This window comes from Erythrolamprus reginae, chromosome 1, assembly GCF_031021105.1.
Source record: "Erythrolamprus reginae isolate rEryReg1 chromosome 1, rEryReg1.hap1, whole genome shotgun sequence".
Lineage (NCBI taxonomy): Eukaryota > Metazoa > Chordata > Lepidosauria > Squamata > Dipsadidae > Erythrolamprus > Erythrolamprus reginae.
Genome location: NC_091950.1, coordinates 375341100 through 375361873, shown reverse-complemented (window position 1 = coordinate 375361873; position 20774 = coordinate 375341100). Strand labels below are relative to the sequence as shown.

Here is a 20774-nt window from a genome sequence, read left to right as displayed (position 1 = left end):
TTGTGGGGGGGGGGTTTTGGTTACACGGATTAATTGACTTTACATTGTTTCCTATGGGAAACAATGTTTTGTCTTACGAACCTTTCGTCTTACGAACCTCCCCCTGGAACCAATTAGGTTCGTAAGACGAGGTATGACTGTATAGGTTTTCCCTCCTTGCGCCATTATTAAATGTTTATTTTAATGAAGGTGAATATACTATGTTCAATGGGAAGACAATAAAACCTGTTTAGACCAAAAGTAAAAAAAACAAATAATCCTCACTTGATGATCACAACTGAAACTGAAATCTTGGTCATTGAGTGAAGCGACTGTTAAGTGAAACTCTCACGTGATTTGCTTTGCTCAACAACGGCAATCCTAGCATTCTGGATTGCAGTCATTAAGCAGTCTCTTCGGAAGAAAGAACTGCCTGATGAAGGATTTGAGCTCCACGTTCTTATTTATTTATTTAAAAGATTTTTATGGCTGTTCATCTTAGAATACAGCTCTGTTGTTTTACAATAACAAAAACAACAACAACACAATTCAGAATCTGAACAAGTTAAGGGCAATATGATAAATGGATACAAAACCTGAACACTGTTACAGAGATAGAATAGTGGGAAATTCAATAGGAGGAGAATACTAAATTTACTTAGAGCATTATACTTAGAATTGATACATTCTAATGTTGGATATTATTCAACTCTTGATTACTAAAATGAATGCAAATAGTCCTTGACTTATGACCACAACTGGAACCAGAGTTTTAGCCACTACAAGATGTGATTGTTAAGTGTGTCAGTATGTGACCAAACTAGAGTTTAAAATAATTTTTACTGCAATCATGAAAGAAACCACACAGTTGTTAAGTAAATCTGGCTTTCCCCATGGATGATGCTTCTTGTAAACTGACTGGGAAGATCACAAATTGCAATGATGGGGCCACAGGGTGTTGCAATTGGGTCATAAATGCAAGCTAGTTGCCAAGTGCCCGAATTGCAGTCTTATGACTGCAGGGATTGTGCAACAGTCATAACTTCAAAGGTAGGTCCTAAACCACTTTTACACATTTTATGTAACTTTGAGAAGTGTTTAAATAAATGGTCAAAAACTATCTGAAATTATTTTTCTAGAAAATGCTAGAAATCTACCCAAGAGCCTTTTTATATGTTATTGCAGTGTTGTTAAGATGAACAATATGGAAAATCACAATTGTAAGGAACAAATTAAGAGATAAAGTCATAATTCCATTGTAACCTGAGACATTCTTATTATATTTCACTAAACCATATAAAATACACATATAAAATATACATATAAAATACACATATACACATTTTATATACATATAAAATATAAATATACATATAAAATACACATATACACATTTTATATACATATAAAATACACATATAAAATATACATATAAAATAAAATACTAAACCATATAAAATACAAAATACACAGCCTTAATATTGTATATGCTAGTAGCTGGAAAAAAATTATATGCTTTTTATTGCAAAAAAACCCTTTTAACTTACTCTTTGGAAGAAGGGTAATTAAATTGTGGAAGTTTGCTTTGATGTCCAGATTAGCTTCTTACATAAAAAGTAATTCTGATACAGAATTTAATTCTAATTGGAAATGATTCTTGGATTATGTAATACAGTGGTACCTCGAGATACGAGTTTAATTCGTTCCTGACCTGGGCTCTTAAGTCGAGCAGCTCTTATCTCGAACGACTTTTCCCCATAGGAATTAATGTAAATAATTTTAATTGGTTCCAGCCCTCAAAAAACTCACAAAATTAGTCTAAATTATGCAGAAAGACAAGTTTTTAATGAAGAAATGTACATGTACATATAAATGAATAATGAAGTTTCTTTCACTTAACTTGTAAACTTTCTTAAACTTTTAAATTTACATATGTTCAACTTCTCTGCCACCCAATCCTGTAGGACAGAGGTCCCCAACCCTTTTTGCACCAGGGACCGGCTTTAAGCGATCAAGAGAGGAATGGGATAAATGAATGGACGGAGGGTGGGAAGGAAGGAAGGAAAGAGGGAAGGGACAGGAACAGAGGAAGGAAGGAAGGAAACTTATGAAAGGGGAGAGTAAGAGAGGAATGAGTGAAGGGAGGGAGGGAGGGAAGAAGGTGGGAAGGAGAAAGAAAAGAAGAAATAGAGGAAGGGAAGGTAAAAGAGAGAAAGAAAAAGAGCTAACTTCCGCGTTCAGCTTCAGGAGACAGCTGCGAAGCCGCGCACGTGTTTTAAAAGGTTGCAGCCGGCCTGGGGGGCTTGGGGGGGGTGCTGGCAAGCCCCCCAGGCTGGCTGCAAGCACCCCCCGAGCCCCCCAGGCCGGCTGCAACCTTTTAAAACACGCGCGCCGCTTCGCAGCTGTCTCCTGAAGCCGAACGCGGAAGTTAGCGTTCGGCTTCAGGAGACAGCTCCTTGGCGCTTGTATCTCGAATTTGGGCTTGTAAGTAGAACAAAAATATCTCTCCCCTCCCAGCTCTTATCTCGAGTTGCTCTTAAGTAGAGCAGCTCTTATGTTGGGGTTCCACTGTATATGGATCTATCACACACCTGACATGTGGGCTTTCTTATTTATAGAATTATATATTATTCTGATTTATAACTTTCAGTGTTGAGCTAATGTAGTTATTGTTTATAGTTTTGTCAATAATTAATAACCAAACATGTTCAATTCAAAGTCCAGCAGGAATAATTATCCATATTTTATTTCCTGTCTTTCGCACGCTCAATATATTCTTTCTAGTTCAATTATCTCAAAACATTAAATCAAATTTCAAATACAAAAATAAGGATGGGAATAATGAAAAAAAGGAGTGGGAGGAGGAAAACCCTAACCCAAGTGGATACATATGATGAATCTTATCTTTATTTGTAATGCTTGCTATGACAACAGAGTAATGCTCTGCTCTATCGATAATTAATGTAAAACTATAGTACAGTGGTACCTCGAGATACGAGTTTAATTCGTTCCGGACCTGGGCTCTTAAGTCGAGCAGCTCTTATCTCGAACGACTTTTCCCCATAGGAATTAATGTAAATAATTTTAATTGGTTCCAGCCCTCAAAAAACTCACAAAGTTAGTCTAAATTATGCAGAAAGACATGTTTTTAATGAAGAAATGTACATGTACATATAAATGAATAATGAAGTTTCTTTCACTTAACTTGTAAACTTTCTTAAACTTTTAAATTTACATATGTTCAACTTCTCTGCCACCCAATCCTGTAGGACAGAGGTCCCCAACCCTTTTTGCACCAGGGACCGGCTTTAAGCGATCAAGAGAGGAATGGGTGAATGAATGGACGGAGGGTGGGAAGGAAGGAAGGAAAGAGGGAAGGGACAGGAACAGAGGAAGGAAGCAAGGAAACTTATGAAAGGGGAGAGTAAGAGAGGAATGAGTGAAGGGAGGGAGGGAGGGAAGAAGGTGGGAAGGAGAAAGAAAAGAAGAAATAGAGGAAGGGAAGGTAAAAGAGAGAAAGAAAAAGAGTAAGGAAGAAAGCAAGAAAGCAAGAAAGCAAGAAAGAAAGAAAGAAAGAAAGAAAGAAAGAAAGAAAGAAAGAAAGAAAGAAAGGGGGAAGGGACAGGAACAGAGGAAGGAAGCAAGGAAACTTATGAAAGGGGAGAGTAAGAGAGGAATGAGTGAAGGGAGGGAGGGAGGGAAGAAGGTGGGAAGGAGAAAGAAAAGAAGAAATAGAGGAAGGGAAGGTAAAAGAGAGAAAGAAAAAGAGCAAGAAAGAAAGCTGCAAGCACCCCCCCCCCGAGCCCCCCAGGCCGGCTGCAACCTTTTAAAACACGCGCGCCGCTTCGCAGCTGTCTCCTGAAGCCGAACGCGGAAGTTAGCGTTTGGCTTCAGGAGACAGCTCCTTGGCGCTTGTATCTCGAATTTGGGCTTGTAAGTAGAACAAAAATATCTCTCCCCTCCCAGCTCTTATCTCGAGTTGCTCTTAAGTAGAGCAGCTCTTATGTCGGGGTTCCACTGTAGTAGATACCCTTATAAATTAGCTGAAGTTATTCATATACTTAATTATAGGCAATTAAGTCATCAATCAACATTTATATCACTTCCGCTTTCTACCAGCTTGCCTTGCCTGATTACAAGTGCAGCTGGGGGAAAAAAGGTGTTAACTTGAACTTCAACATCTTGGATCAGGTCCCACTATGTTCCTCCCTAAAGTAGGCAACTTTTTTCTTTTCATACTTTGTACCTTTACTTAACTTTAAAGGAGCAAAAACAAAAAATGCAGAAAAGGAAAGAGAGAAAAAAAAACCTGAGGAATTTTTCAATGCAGTATAAAAATTAATAACAACGCCATCATCATTGGTTGGCATATTAGAATCGATTTTGTCCTAATCAATTTACAATAAAAACAGCTGAATGAGATGGCCAGACTAACTTTTGTGATCATTGCACACAATGCACAATTTCTGCAGGACTCTTCCTAGCAAGAAGCTATGGGGTGTTGGTAGGAGGAGAAGGGTGGATTCCTTAAATGAGCACAAGACAGGAGCGAAGCTGTAATCTTCTTCATTTGGATATTTTCTGCGCAATGAGACACAGGGTCACAATTTCATGATACCTTCCTACTGTCTTCTTATTGAAAAGACTTACCTTTTCTGATCTCTTCAGTGTACTTTCTTTCTCTGCCCAGGAACTCTAAAAATAATAAATTTCAAAACTTTAGAGACAGTTGTCAAATTTTCAGTACAGAAGAATTAGAAGAATTGTGGATATCTAATTCTTTGTGGTTTGTTGGGTTTTTTGCATTAACCCAACAGAAAATTGGGGGTTATCACAGGAGTTTCAAATCCTCAAAGAAGAATGCTATTCCAAAATCTTCTGAAAGCTCAAAGAAAAGGCCCTAGTTTCTGATTTGCTATAACAGATATGAGATGAGTATAGTTCCTCAAAATATAATTCTGAACCCTATTTTGAATTCTAATCCACTGATATTTCCCTTTAAAAAGAGAGATAGAGAGCTCTATGGTTCTTATCAACAAAATTCCATCAATGGGAAGTATCTGTTACATACTTCTGTTATACTTGAAGTACAAAGTGATTTCTACCAGTCCCTCTATCTGAAAAACCAATATCTATTTTAGTGGTAATATTCCTAGACTGCATTTCTTTTCATTAATAAGTATACCATTTTGAAATACTTATAAAAATACACCCTCTCAATCTACTCTCCTTACTTTAGCTAGGCAGATGCATTTTTCCAGGGTTTTTTTTTTCATTTGAAACAATATTTATGTTCATATTTAATTTACAGCATTGAGAAGTTACCAGAAATCATTCTTGCTATGATGAAATACTCAAAATTTAAAAACTTCAGAGCTTTCATTTGAACAAGCCATACTCTATTGTTGAATTCCAGCTCCTCCTAAGCCAATCTTTCTAAATTCTTTGGGCATTTTCCTTCAACTTCTATATATTTTACTTCTAAAATATTCTTCAAAGTTAATATCATAGGAGTAGTGTTTCAGAACTGTTGATAGAAATATGTAAAGGAACTGAAACCTGTCCTGTTGGGTGATACATTTAATATGAATTCTATTTTCAGATTTAGCAATGCAATACATTTTACCCACCCTAAGTGCATCCATAATATCAGGCTGTTCCATGAGTTTAGAAAAAGTTGCCAAAATTGGGTTGCTGATCAAATCTGCAAGGGGAATCAAAACATATAATATATTCATATGGCTGTTTCAATGACATTTTACTGCATATATGACAGAAGAAATTTAAAGAAATCTATAAGCATTATCTTTATACAAGCAGTCCTTGTAAGCCCAGCACAGGCTATACAGTACGTGGACTGAGGAAGACTAGGGAGGGCCTGGGAGGGTCAGCAGAGGCTACAGCACAGGTGTGCTGTAAGGGGGAATAACTTGCCAGAGCAACTTGTAACCTTCCCTGCTTAGCCTCCTCATTAATTTTGCTTGTGGAAAGGTTACAAATGACAATTATTTGTAGCTCCCTGCAACACTGCAATTAAGTAATGGACATCCAAGCATCTGCATCGTGATCACATGACCACAAGAGTGCTATGAGAGCTTGAAATTTAGGGACCAACTCTATGTCCATTTTTTCAGGGCCACCATAATTTTGAACAGTTGCTGAACAAATGGACATAAGCCAAAAACTACTGGAATGTCACTAAGTGGGCTGTCTAACTCTTTTGACCTACAGAATGAATGCATTTTGTTTGAATAATCTTTTTTTAGCTCTTGATTAATGGGAAAATCATTATCCTTTTAGCGTATGCACTTTTTCAAATAATTCTTAATTTAAAAAATATATCCAAGCATTTGTAGCCTATATTTTATTAACACAGTAACTTATAAAATTACTGATATTTGAAAAAAACCTGCATAAAACTGAGTTATATTGGGAAATATTATCTAAAAAAATTAAGAACAGGTGGATGGAAATTAGATAGGATTGATCCATAACTGAAGACACACTATATGCAAGGCGGCATACAAATCCAATAAATAAATAAATAATAATAAATAAGACTCCTGAGAACAAAAAGAAAAAGTCACCCACTCCTAATATAAAAAACAAAACAGAGCAAATATTGACAACTCTTACTACAGTAGGCTAAGCAGGTAAATTGAACGAGTGATTTCTATTCATAAGCTGCACACACTGGATGTAATTTGCTTGTTCTAGGGCATGGGTGTCAAACTCGTCATGCGACATTGCCATTATGTGATATTTCACGATGTTTTCCCCTTCACGAAGCTGGGATGGGCGTGACATGAGCCTGACGTATCCATCCCGCAGGCCGCCAGTTTGACACCCCTGTTCTAGAGTAACAATGCAACTTTAGGTGACATAAAATAGTGCATGTTGATGTATCACAATGTTTTTTGCCTTTGCAAGTAGGCGAGGCCTGTGGGTAGTATGGCCTGTGCATAATGCATCCAGCCAATGGGCCGCCAGTTTGATACCCCAGTATTAAGCAAAAGCATTGTTGAAATGCTGTCCCTATGTAAAGAATTGCTGGCATGTTATAGTTGACTTTATTGGAATACAACCCCAATGTGTTCACCAAAATAACAGTAACAGGTGAAATAAGAACAATACTGACATAAGCAGTATTTCATTCTTGTAGTTCTGTGAAAATAAAAGATGATGGAAAAAAAGAGTTGCTATGGAATCATAAGAAACTATCAACCTAAAAAAACAAATTCCTCCCCTGCCAAAAATGGCACGTTGCATAATAAATGCTGAATCCATGGGCGAGAAAGACAAGTTATACAGTTTAGAATAAGGGTGGGTATTTTTATTTTTGTCTCAGTATTTCTAACTACACTTACCTTAATAGGTCCATATTTTTTAAAAGTTCAAGAAAAATAAGTTCGTTTCATTTAACATTATCATTATCATACCAAAAATGGATTTCAAACATAAAAAGAAAAAAGAAAAGATATTTCCATAATTACTAGGTGGTCCTTATCTAGACTGCAAGATGCGTATTTGTCCAGGCACTGACTTGAAATACATGTTTGGTTTCAGCACAGACTCAAAACATTCATGTTCTAGAAAAAAATGTGCTCTGGACTGAGAGACTCTGTGGAAAATGCAACTTCATCTATAGCAGCTACAAAAAACAAACATGCTAAGATGACTGAGATGGGATAGAGAGGCCAGCCAGGTATGTTTTGCTTGAATTTTAGCAGAGTGGCAAGGCACTGGCCAAATCAAGCAGGTGAGTTGCTGCACAGGTCATGTAGAGGAAAAAGTGGAAAGAGAAATGAGACACAACATTTACCCATAAGACACATACTGCTCCGGCATTTTTCAAAAGAAACCCAGAACAATTTAAAAGTTCTGAGCTTCAGTTCATCCAGAGGCGGAACTTCAAGCAATCCAGTCAAAGCTCCAAGCCACAATCTGTTTTATGCCTAAAAACTGTTCTGCCGGGCTCTCTGATAGGAGCCTCCCGAAAATTCAAGGGTACAAATTTCAGACACACACACGTTTGAAAATTCAAAACGATGTCCTTTATCACAAAATTCAAAATAAACAAAGCACTCTTTTTGTATTGCAAAGAGCACTCTTCCCAAAACAACTGGGTAGTCTGTACAATTTCCCTTAAGCAGTCATTAAGTACTTAGCTATCAGCTGTGAAGAAACTTCACACCCCTTCTTCTTCCAACGAAGTGAGACACACACACACGTTGCTCTGCTTTGGTTTCAAGGGCATGAAAAAGCAACAAAGTCCAGCAACACAAGATTCCTGACGAACTCCGATCAGATATTCTTCCACAACGGCCAAACCCACATGCTGCTATTTATAGTAGCAGCCCTAATTACTGGAGCCCGACACAAACAGAGGTGGCCTCCCTTATTTCCTGCAATATGTTCTTACTTGGTCTCTTCTACGCATAATTCTGCACTTGCGTGGGTCCAAAACGTCATCATCTGAATTAACAGAAGATAAGGGAGATTGACTGCCTGGGCTGTGTGCCAAGCCCTCCTCTGCCGAGTCACTCCCACCTTCTTCTTCGTCCGAGGAAACTAAACTCTGAACTGATTCTGTCGGCAATATCACAGGCCTGTGACATGTTGAATTTTCCCCTGCATCCACCTCCCCATGCCCTGGGGCAGGAGCTGGGCCAGAGCCAACCACAACAAAAACCAAACTTTTTTCAAAAAATACAATATATTTTGTAAATACCTAGATGAGGTACTGTTACAGCTGAACAGAAAATAGAAATAGGAGTAGGAGTAGGAGTAAGAATAGAATAGAATAGAATAGAATAGAATAGAATTCTTTATTGGCCAAGTGTGATTGGGTACACAAGGAATTTGTCATTAGTACAGTCACAACTTTATGTTACAACATTAAAAATAAAGGACCCTATCCAACGAAAGCAAAAGAAACATGTTTTATGAGACTACATGAAATATCACTGGGACATCTTTTTAACTTGGAAGCAACTCCAATCCAAGCCCGAGTACTGAAAGTATTTGCTGTATTTTCTGCTCTTCAAAGCTGCGACTCTTACCTGCATGTTGCATATTTGGTCTGTCTTTCAGGAGTACATCACCAAGGATCTGACGATAAAACAATATGAGATGCATATAGCACATGCTGCCAATTAATACGTCTGGTAATAGGCTGGTTTAAAAAATGGGGAAAAAAGCAACATTAATTTCAGGTATAATCTCAAGTGACATTTGGGCATATCATAGTATAAACATTTTCTCTGACCTGAATTAATGCTATGGCAATCATTTAGTAATTTTGGCATTAAACATAAAAATAACAATTTTTAAAAGCCCTTTTAATTTAGACAATTGCAAAGCAATTCTATTAATCAAAATCTAACTATAATACTTTTTTTCTAGACTACCTTTTGAGAAATATAAACATTCTGCTCCCAATACGGTGGGTAACATTAAAATTTCTTTCAAGATGTTTAATTTCTTGTGCATGAGAAAAGCTGTAATCAAATCTCATCAGGCTAGTATTGTTTATTAAAAAGAATTAGATTTTCATATTTTATTTTAACATATTTAGAGATTACTCATCTCTCTCAGAGCAACACATATCTAATCTAAGAAGGGCATTTTGTTCTTGTACATATTTGCTTAAAACTGTAAATATGCAAACCTATTTACTAAGGGCACTTTTTATTAAAATGTTTTAATTGTTCAATTAAATTGATTAATTAAACACTGTTGTCTGTTCTGTTCTGCATTACACTAATTTGGCCTAATTTTATCATGGTAACTTTCTCTATTTTTTTCTTCTGGTTCACAATTTGAGATACTTCATTCTTTTTCCACTATTGTTTGATGGCACCATTTATTAGGGTTTTACACATTTTGGGGAAAAAATTGAATAAGTGTTTTATACTTATACTGCTTTAAGATATTCCCACTCCTAAGTTAGTCCAACTATTAAAACAACAGCATCATTTTTCAGAGTTAGCAGAAGCTAGAGAGGGAAAAAGAACCAGGCTATTTTTAAGAAACAGAGTGTGATATTTATTATTCATTTATTCGATTCTTTTTTAATGCCGCCTTTCTCCTTAGACTCAGGGCGGCCTACAACATGTTAGCAATAGCTCATTTTACCTACCTCGGAAAGATGGAAGGCTGAGTCAACCTTGAGCCGGTGATGAGATTTGAACCGCTGATCTGCAGATCTAGCAGTCAGATTTAGTGACCTGCAGTACTGCACTCTACCCACTGCGCCACCTCGACTCATGAATTACTTTTGAATATTTTAATTGTTTAATTTGTACATTTAATTGCGTTTGTACATTTACTTAGACAGTTGACATTTTATAACAAAAGACATTTAGTATTTTATATGTAATAATAGAGACAACGACAGTCATTGAAGAGCTTTTTTTCAAGTTATCAGACTTTCAACATGTTCTGGGGGAAATAAACCCAAAACTGATTTTGAAGATGTGATTATTGTAGACATAACATAGGTATCTATTTTTGCTCAGTAAAAAATGAGCCACAAAATAACTAGTGTTCACTTACTTCAGTATGCCTTTTGATCGCGTGCTAGTTGTCCTTAGTTTCAGTAGAAGTTGTGGCTGCTTCCTCAATGTTATCATATGTTGAAAAACATTGCTGCTGGCTTTAGTAAAAGAAGTAATACATACAGTCAAACATACTGATAGGAAAAGCCCCATAAATTGGCTTTTTCCCCAGTCATCAACCATTTCTCAACCTAGTATTTTTTTTTCTGATTTCATTATTTTCAGGCTTGTTTTGTTTTAAATTATTATAGTCATGTTTCAGCTCCTTCTGCTGTATCTCTATAGATAGACTACCCTCACAAACTTATATTGCTATTCTATTCTTTCAAGAAATAATTTCAAATCTTTTTCTTATAGTTTTTACTGCTTAACAACTTTGCATTTTCATCTACTCCTTATAAATGGTTCTATTTATTTCAATAATTTCTTTTTTTATCACCAATATTTCTTGCTGTTAAGCTATGTACAATTGACAGAGATTTTGCTTCCAATTCCCATTTAATTCATGCTTGTTTCCAAAGCTAAGAATAAAACACAATAGGATTTCTGACCAAGTAAACTGACACCTTTCATTTGCTTTTTTATTTTGTTATAAAATAAATTATACCTCTCCTTGAAATTGATGGGTCCACTTCTACCCTTTTTTCGTATGGAGTCCCACCATTCAAATACAGCTCATATGTTCTGTAAAACATTTAAATAAAGATACATAACACAGGGAAATATTTAGAAACTCTTCTGTAACTTACATTTCTTCTGAATTACTACAAAATTGAAATTAAAGGGGAGGGAGCTGGTTTTTTCTTGCACTAGGAAGACTTAATGATTTGTGTTGGCATATACTTGAAGATTCCATAAACACAATTACCCTAACCATATCAAAGATTTTTAATTTTTAAAATTTCTTTTAAGTGTCCACATAATATTCTCTTCTGGAAACACTAAATCACACCCGGAATTAAACAATATCCTAATTGCATCTTTACCCTGACCGGCCAGGACTTCCTTGAGACTATGAGCGGAAAAAAGGGAATTCATAAAATCTAGGAAGTACTGTCACTCACAAAACTTGATTTTCAGAAAACTCCCATGTCTCGGCATCCCATTGTCTTCTCTGTTTAGGAACGGGCTATATCCACATGTAATATTTCATTTTTAAAGCCTGTCACATTCACACTGAACTGGATTTAAGCCACTTTTTCATTTCCAATGTAATTTTTATACTGACATTTGTACTTGGCATGCAATACCTGCACAATTCTCTAAATCATGCCCTGAATCACCAGCTGAATCTTGAAAGGTATCTCTGATGTCATATAAACACCACAGGTGCATTTATGAGTAACATTTAAGGCAAAGCTATTTTAAACTAAATTTATTTCTATTCTAGTCTATTTATATGCTATTTGTACAGAAATAATTAATCTTATTATATTTTTAATACATCCCAGGATTAAAAAACTACGTATGAAAAGATCAGGTTCATTGTGACAAGGGAAACCCTATAAATAGGGTGTAAAAGAAGAAAGCTCATTTTATTAGCTTCCAAATTCAGGAAAAAATGTGCTAGGAAATAAATTGATCTCCATAGTGAATTATCTATTTTTATCCTATTTCATTGTATTTTTGATAAATATTATAAACTGATTTTTAAGTTTAAAAGGCTTTGTAAATAATTTTTAAAAAATATTTAAAATAAACTAAACATGGATACATTTCATGTATAAATGCCAATCTAATAATGATGACTGTGAATTATGTCAGCTAAAAAAATCCTATTATTATATTAGTGCCCCAAACTTGGTGGTAAATGGTAATGAAATTGCTTTCTAGTATCCTCAAAGTCTGTTTCTGGATTTAAGAGGAGCCAAAAACTGAAATTTGTTTTTTAACTTCACCTTCTGCTTGTCACTTTCTGCTAGGGGTAGTTAGAATTTTATGTTTAAGTTGCAAGCCAGTTTTATTGCACACACAAAAATGATTTCACTGGAAATATGACAGCACTAAATGAAGCGAATTACAAAAGACATTTCCTCCTCACAAAAAAGTAATAAGTATTATTCTGGTTTTAGGCTTGATGTTAATATGATGATATCTTATCCAGAAGCATAAGAAAAATAAAATTAGTAAAACTGGCAGATTAAAAAAAAAGAAAAATATTTTCACATTATAGAAAACCTGTGTAGAAAAAATCATCAATTATAAATAGCAATCATAATAGCAGTTAGATTTATGCACTTTTACAGCATTCCCTAAGCTGTTTACAGAAATAGCATATTACACATAACAATCTAGGTCCTCATTTTATCAACCTCAGAAGTATGGAAGGCTGAATCAACCTTGAGCCAGTCAGGCTCAAACTCCTGGCAGTGGACAGAGTTTGCCTGCGATACTGCATTCTAACCACTGCACCCCTATGTATAAAACTATATACCAACACTTACATAGCAGTGCTTTCCTAGGAAACAAATGATCTGGAGCAAGGAAAATTCATTGATGTCATAGGTATTGGGCATCCAGAATCCACAGGCAGAATCCTGGGCTTATATTTGGCTAAGACACAGATCAAACTCACAGAGTCACCTTGCCATCAGGTAATGTACTGTGACATTTTTTCCCTTTTGTGAAGTTGGGGTGAGTGTGACCTGCACATGAGGATCCGGTCCGTGGGCCGCCAGTTTAACACCCCTGGGCTAGGATTTCAGTTCTTTATCAAAGCTGAGTGTTGGAATTTTCAAGTTATATGCCAACATGAATCATTCAGTTCTTTATTTATTTACGGAACTGGAAAAGGTGCAAAAAAGGGCAACAGGTATGATCGAAGAAATGGAACACCTCCCTTATGACACCAGGTTGCAACGCCTTGGTCTCTTCAGCCTTGAAAGACGACATTTAAGGAGTGACTTGATCAAAGTGTATTAAATCATGCATGGGATAGAAAAGGTGGATAGAGAAAAAATATTTTCTCTATCACACAATACTAGGACGAGGAGGCACTCCCTAAGGGAAATATTTCTTCACCCAGATGGCCGTTGGTTTATGGAATTCACTTCCAGAAGAAGTTGTGACAGCTGTCAGCCTGGATAGCTTCAAGGCAGGGTTAGACAGATTCATGGATGCCAAGTGTATTGGTGGTTATTGAAATGGATGTCCATGTGCCACCTCTATGTTGATTGAGGCAGGCAGGACTCCCTTGAGTACCATTTGTTGGGGGGTCAAGGGAAAGGGGGGGGTTGCCTTCTCTTTCTGCTCAAGATCCCCATGTACAATTGGTGGGCCACTGTGTGACACAGAATGCTGGACTCGATGGGCTTTGGCCTAATTCAGCATGGCTCTTCTTATGTTCTTAAAGCACCACATAGCAAACATTACTTTTAGACTCTCAATGAAAATGATCATCTCATTTTCCTAGAAACTTCTATTGTGTGCTACCTGGAAGCAAGATCATAGAACACAGAATTTCCTTTCCTAGCAATGTAAAATGTAATCCCTGTAGCATAGGAATGTAACAGTTTAGAGATGTCTAAACTGAATAATGTAATCAAAATTAGCAATGTTTACAGACTTGAAAGCAGCCCTCTTTTATTAGAACAACTAAAAAGACAGATTGTTCCTGTATATCAAAAAACATTGTTTAACACAGGAAAGTTTTATTTATGACTGCAGTCAATAATATTAAAAATTAGGTCTAAAACAATAATACAGGAAACTCTAAAAATAAGAAAACTATTGTCTATTTCCATCTGGCATCTTCTCAAACAGTATTATTTTAACATCTTTCAACCAAGATTAGCAAGATTAACACCCTTAGGAACTATGAAAGGGCTGAATGCCTACCACATGACATTATTAAAATCAGACCATGCATCAACACATGTTTAGTACAGGCCTTAGAAAGAATGTCTTTTGCTGCAATAGCCAAGCCTAGCTCAGAGATCTCTGGTATGGCAATTTCCCTGGACTGAATGCAGAATGCAGAAATATTATTTGGGTGGGAAAAGGAAATAATGAAGAAGAATTAGTCAGTTTTGGGGTGTGTTCGTGTGTGCTTTAATTATACTGAATACAAAAGAAGACTAGATCAATTTGAGTTAATCTGGTTTAGTGAGGTTTGTCAGAAGAAAACATACGACTGCATTCTGATGTAAGTCATTTTCATGCCTCTCGGCAGAGGAAAATTGTATACATAAAACATCATTGAATGAATGACAAATAAGAGCAAATAGAACTTGGTTAAGAGTTCAGGGAAAAGGTCAAAGAAGATGATAGAGATGGAGGGAACTGGTCTCAAGCTGCAAGGGGATATGAACAGGGGCAATACTACCAAAAAACTGCAAATGAAACAGAAAAGGTAAGGGGGGGCACGGGGGGGTCGAGGGAATGGAGTAACATAACACAGAGCACCAAGCTGCCAAGTAGAACATTTCTGTGGACCTTCAGAAGTCAGAGGCTTCTCATTGCTGATGATTCTAGAACTCTGGGTGAACAGCAGCTGCAGCTTCACCAGTTGCAGCCCTACCTGGACCGGGAATCACTGCTCACAGTCACTCATGCCCTCATCACCTCGAGGTTCGACTACTGTAATGCTCTCTACATGGGGCTACCTTTGAAGAGTGTTTGGAAACTTCAGATCGTGCAGAATGCAACTACGAGAGCAATCATGGGCTTCCCCAGGTATGCCCATGTTACACCAACACTCCGCAGTCTGCATTGGTTGCCGATCAGTTTCCGGTCACAATTCAAAGTGTTGATTATAACCTATAAAGCCCTTCATGGCATCGGACCAGAATATCTCCGGGACCGCCTTCTGCCGCATGAATCCCAGAGACCGGTTAGGTCCCACAGAGTTGGCCTTCTCCAGGTCCCGTCAACGAAACAATGTCATCTGGCGGAACCCAGGGGAAGAACCTTCTCTGTGGCGGCCCCGACCCTCTGGAATCAACTCCCCCCCAGAGATTAGGACTGCCCCCACCCTCCTTGCCTTTCGCAAACGTCTCAAAACCCACCTCTGTCACCAGGCATGGGGAAATTGATTCCCCTGGGCCGTTTCCATTTTATGTATAGTTTGTATGAGATGTATGACTGTTTTTATATTAAGGGTTTTAAATCGTTTTATCATTGGATTTGTATTGTTTTGCTGTTGTGAGCCGCTCTGAGTCTGCGGAGAGGGGCGGCATACAAATCTAATTAATAATAATAATAATAATAATAATAATAATAATAATAGTAATAATAGTAATAATGATAAATAATGATGATGATAATAATATTAATAATAATAATAATAATGTCTAAAGAAAATTACTGAGTAAGCTTTGCCAGAAATGGATTCCTGTTCTGCACTGAATAAGAGGAAGTGACAGATGGCAGCACAATGGATTGAATCATTTATCTGTGGTCCTGATTTCGTATCAAGACAGAGTTGCACTAGAGTCAGGCCAACAAAAAATCTGAATGATGTCTTTCTGGACTAGATTATAGATGTTTCAACCAGGAGACACTCAGTAATAATGGGAAACTTTAACTCTCTAGTAATAGAGAAGTATGGAATAGCATTGAAGATTATAAGCAGCAATAATAAAGAAATATGAACTTAGGCCAAAAAACAGGACAACATGAGAAAGAAACTCAAGATTTCGCAATGATGGGGAAAAGGAGAAATGCTGTCAGGTTTGAAGAATATTTTATTATAATTCATACCAATAGAATTCTATTATTTCTTGTGATAAATGTTTCCTGACTTGATCTATCATAAAAGGCCAATACTTACATATGTGCTGAAAAATTATGTCAAGCAAAATTCTTCTGTCATCTTGTTCACTTCATTTCCCAAAAGACTGAATGAGAAATAAGGAAACTGGCTGTCCTAGATCTGTTCTTAATCTATAGGGATCAGCTGGCTAAGAGATAAAAGCATTGAGAGCAGCAGGAATAGCAGTCTGCAAGGCAGAGATGGGGGAGGTGGGAGAAATAGGCAGGTAGATTGAGTTGAAGCACACACTGCAGTCATGAATGTGGATAGACAGCCAAGCACCCAAATTTTGATCATATGAACATGGAGCAAAACAACAGCCATTACTTCTGATAATAACAACTGGTCATACTTGCCATTCAATTCAGCACTATTATAATATTGAATGATCATTGAGCAGATGGTCATTAAGCAAGGATTATCTGTACCTCTATTTGAAAGTTCTTTTAACTTTTACTAAACTTTTCCCTTATCCTGCCCCTTTTAGTCACTTTTAGTACACTTTCCAAAATCAATCTGTTTTTTTTAACAAGAAAAATATAGTGGAAATCTAATTTCAAGTAAACAACCTATCCAATATGGAGTGGTTATAAAGTTATCAAACTTGCCATAATGTCTATAACATCATGGCCACAGATCTTCACATCAGTGTGTACTTTGTACACTCAAGATTTTGGCTGCTCATAAATTGCATTTGTTGCATTCATCTCGGTAAAGGAAAAAATGCATATCTGCAAATATTTCAGTCTAATAACAGAAACAATTGAGGATTTTCCTCATTCTTGGGCAAAAGTCTCCACATATATAATATTAGTTAGAAGATTCCAGGGCACCTAAATAAAGCACAATTTAGTTCCTCCAACCAATAAGCATGTGATTTATACTTGTAAAATTTGCAGTTCTGAATACTGGAATTTCTGGGTTAACTGATGTGATTTTTTTTTTCCACATCTGGCACAGGATTACAAAAGGAAATCCAACAACGTTTATCAACTGAACTGTCTTATTAAGGCTCCACCTTTTTCCACTCATCACAAAGAAAACTTACTTCAAAGGAATTGGAAATCCACTTGAATCAAAAAGTTTTAGAAATGCCCAGCCACAGCTTAATTCTCCTCTTTCACCTGTTGACTAGAAAAGAATGAGAATGAAGTTAGAAGGTAACTTGATTAGGCATAATTCAATCTTAGCTCTGCAACACTTGCCCTATATTTATTTGCTGATGGCTATAACCCCAACCCCATTTAACAGCCCTTAAAGTGTTCCCAGATTACCATGAATAGCAATGCAATTTTCTGATGTTTTTGCCCCCAAAAGATAAAAAATATGCCCACACCGAATATTACATTCACAATTTCCCTAAATAGAAAGTTTGTAGAAATCAATGAGAGGTATCATGCATACCAATGCCAGCTTGTTATTCATATAGTTAGCCATGCAAACAAATCATATTTAGGAGATTACTGGCTATTACTGTTAAGAAGGTAATCACGCCTACATATTCAGACAGACTATTCATTTATCACACTGTGCCAAAAAGTGGTTTATTTGGTTTTAGCATAGTGAGTATTGTGATGCTTAGCACAAACCTATTTGTAACCTCACTGCAATCCCAAATGACTAGTCAAACTAGAAATAACAAAGTATCAGGTAGAGCAAGTTTCACAAAACATTATAAACAGTATTTGATATTTCATGACCAACAAGAGCAAAGGAGGTAATGAGGGTATCTTGGTAGAAACATAGAAGACTGACGGCAGAAAAAGACCTCATGGTCCATCTAGTCTGCCCTTATACTATTTCCTGTATTTTATCTTACAATGGATATATGTTTATCCCAGGCATGTTTAAATTCAGTTACTGTGGATTTACCAACCACGTCTGCTGGAAGTTTGTTCCAAGGATCTACTACTCTTTCAGTAAAATAATATTGTCTCATGTTGCTTTTGATCTTTCCCCCAACTAACTTCAGATTGTGTCCCCTTGTTCTTGTGTTCACTTTCCTATTAAAAACACTTCCCTCCTGAACCTTATTTAACCCTTTAACATATTTAAATGTTTCGATCATGTCCCCCCTTTTCCTTCTGTCCTCCAGACTATACAGATTGAGTTCATTAAGTCTTTCCTGATACGTTTTATGCTTAAGACCTTCCATCATTCTTATAGCCCGTCTTTGGACCTGTTCAGTTTTGTCAATATCTTTTTGTAGGTGAGGTCTCATATCATTATCATTATGTCTCATGTCATTATCATCATCTTTTTATTTTTTGTAGCATTTTTATTTATTCTTTTAAAAGCACTAACGCTGAAGATATTTAATTTCAAGACAAAACACCTAAGAAATAAACTGCTTGACAAAGAACATATATACATTGACTCCAAAAAAAGTGGATTTTTTAAAAATACTGAAATCTACTCTTGCTTCATTCCTAGGGATTATCATGCCAAACTCTTGGTAATCCTTTTGCTTCTCCACCCAACATAGTCTGCTAATACAGTTTCATACACAGAGTCATCTCCATGGACTTACATTCTGATAAGTGATTCCAAGTTCAAACAAAAGTCCAATGTCTGGAGATGGATTATTGGATCTAATGAAACAATCACCATCAAGAATACATGGTAAAATGCCAGTGACCTACAAACAAACAAAACAAAATGACCTGTTTCATTTTAAATATTTTTTAAATTCTGCAATAATCCGTCTTGTAAACATTTTAAGAAGTTAATGGTCAAATTAAATCCTGGCTAGACTCATTTTTTGACATACTGTAATTGTAGGTATTAGTACTAATTGCCTACCTCGGGGATGGGGTTTTGGCAGCCCGTCCTCAAATGGCTATTTTATAGCTCCTCTGAGCCCTTCAAAATTGTATTGCCAATATTAAAGTAAACCTCTCATTTTGGGAGGACTGTTGTTTTCAGGCTTACAGGCTATTTAATATATCTGAGTAAAAAAGGCATGCAGCCATATTCCAAGAAACGCTAACGGCTCAAAATGCTTGCAAGGTTATCATCATTACGTTCTCTCCAGCTTTTTGAAGGGACACCCAACCCCCCAGAACAGATTTTTAGAAGGTATAAAGAATGAGCCTCTTTTGAGCCTCTTAATGTATATCTTAATAAGCCCCCACCCCAGCTAATACTAAAAATAAGGTCAAATCTCTATATGGAGATGCACTTCTGCCACAAGAATTATATTTTATTTTTGTTTATTTGTGTTTTCTTTTTTGATTTGCGTGCCAAAAGGGAGGGTCACATGGGGGGTGTCACATGCATACACCCATAATTCTAGACACCCACACGCATAAGGACATGTGACCCCTCTCCCTGCTCCTGGCATGCAATGGCACACCAGTTTTTTGCTCTTCCGAGGCTTCAGAGCTTTTCTAGGAGCCTGGGGAGGATGAAAAAAGCCTTCCCCATTCCCCGGATACCCTCTGGAGACCTGAAATGGCCCATTTCCCAACTTCCAAACAGGTGATTTTTGCCCTTCAGAGAGCCTCCGGGAAAGTGGAAGGCCATTTTCGCCCTCTACAAGCTCCTAGAAAGGTTCTGAAGCCTGAGAAGAGCAAAAAAAGCAGCCCTTCCACACCCCCTCCAGAAGCTGGAAACAGCCTGTTTCCTGACTCCTAGTGAGCCCGAAAATCAGTTGGCCGGCGTGCACGTATGGCTCTATATGCCACTTGTGGCACACGTGCCATAGGTTCGCCATCACTGTTATAGGACAACTATAAAGCCATGGGAAACAAGTCTTGACATATTTAAAACACAACAGCTTGTCAGCCCAACATTTGACATTGATTGATCATAATAGAGCTTGGTTAATGCCGAAACAATGAAACCTTCGCAATGATATTCAGTATAACCTAACTACAACCCATCATGTTCAAAGCAGATTTTTCCTTATTTGTTTTGCTTTGCTCTTAATTTGTCATAATGAAAGACAGTTTGTTTTAAGGTATCAGGCTAGAAACTGGAATAGAGTACTACCCCAGATTTAGGTAAGAAACTTTGTGTCAGTCACTTTTGCAGGCCTGGGAAAAAGGCAACGGCAAACATTTTCTAAAAATGTTGCCAAGAAAACTGCATGGCATTAACTGCACAGTTGCCCAGTCAAAATTAATCTGAAGATGCACAAAAACAGTCTCCTAAAGATGGGCCCCAACAAGCTGTCACAGAATCCCAGGGTGTCATTGTTAAATAACCCTGTGAAATATAACAATGTTTTTTAAAGTTTAAGACAATAATTCAATAAATAAATGTTTCATTATCTGTATTGGAGAACTGCATTTCCTTTTTTTAAAAAACACATTCATTTGAAAAAGGAGCACTCCCTGAACTGGTTTTCTTAATCAAATTGCCGTCCCCTTGAAATTGTGTCTATTCCTCTTTTCCAGTGGTAAATATGGATATTGGATATTGAAATAAAGTTTTGACTTTTTTATGATTTTAGCTTTCCATCTTCTGAATCAAAAATAAAA

At 36.8% G+C, this 20774-nt stretch overlaps 1 protein-coding gene across 2 annotated transcripts in view; it reads right to left on the bottom strand.

The window, feature by feature from the left end:
* Positions 1-20774, bottom strand: part of NPHP1 (nephrocystin 1) — a 41937-nt gene that overhangs the window by 3157 nt on the left and 18006 nt on the right. For both annotated transcript variants that reach the window (XM_070734651.1, XM_070734652.1), the window contains exons 13-19: positions 18821-18928; positions 17339-17421; positions 11146-11222; positions 10537-10636; positions 9042-9154; positions 5610-5683; positions 4630-4674 (exon numbers count right to left, since the gene is read on the bottom strand). In XM_070734651.1, the coding sequence (XP_070590752.1) occupies positions 4630-4674; positions 5610-5683; positions 9042-9154; positions 10537-10636; positions 11146-11222; positions 17339-17421; positions 18821-18928 (600 nt within the window). The remainder of the gene's footprint in view (positions 1-4629; positions 4675-5609; positions 5684-9041; positions 9155-10536; positions 10637-11145; positions 11223-17338; positions 17422-18820; positions 18929-20774) is intronic.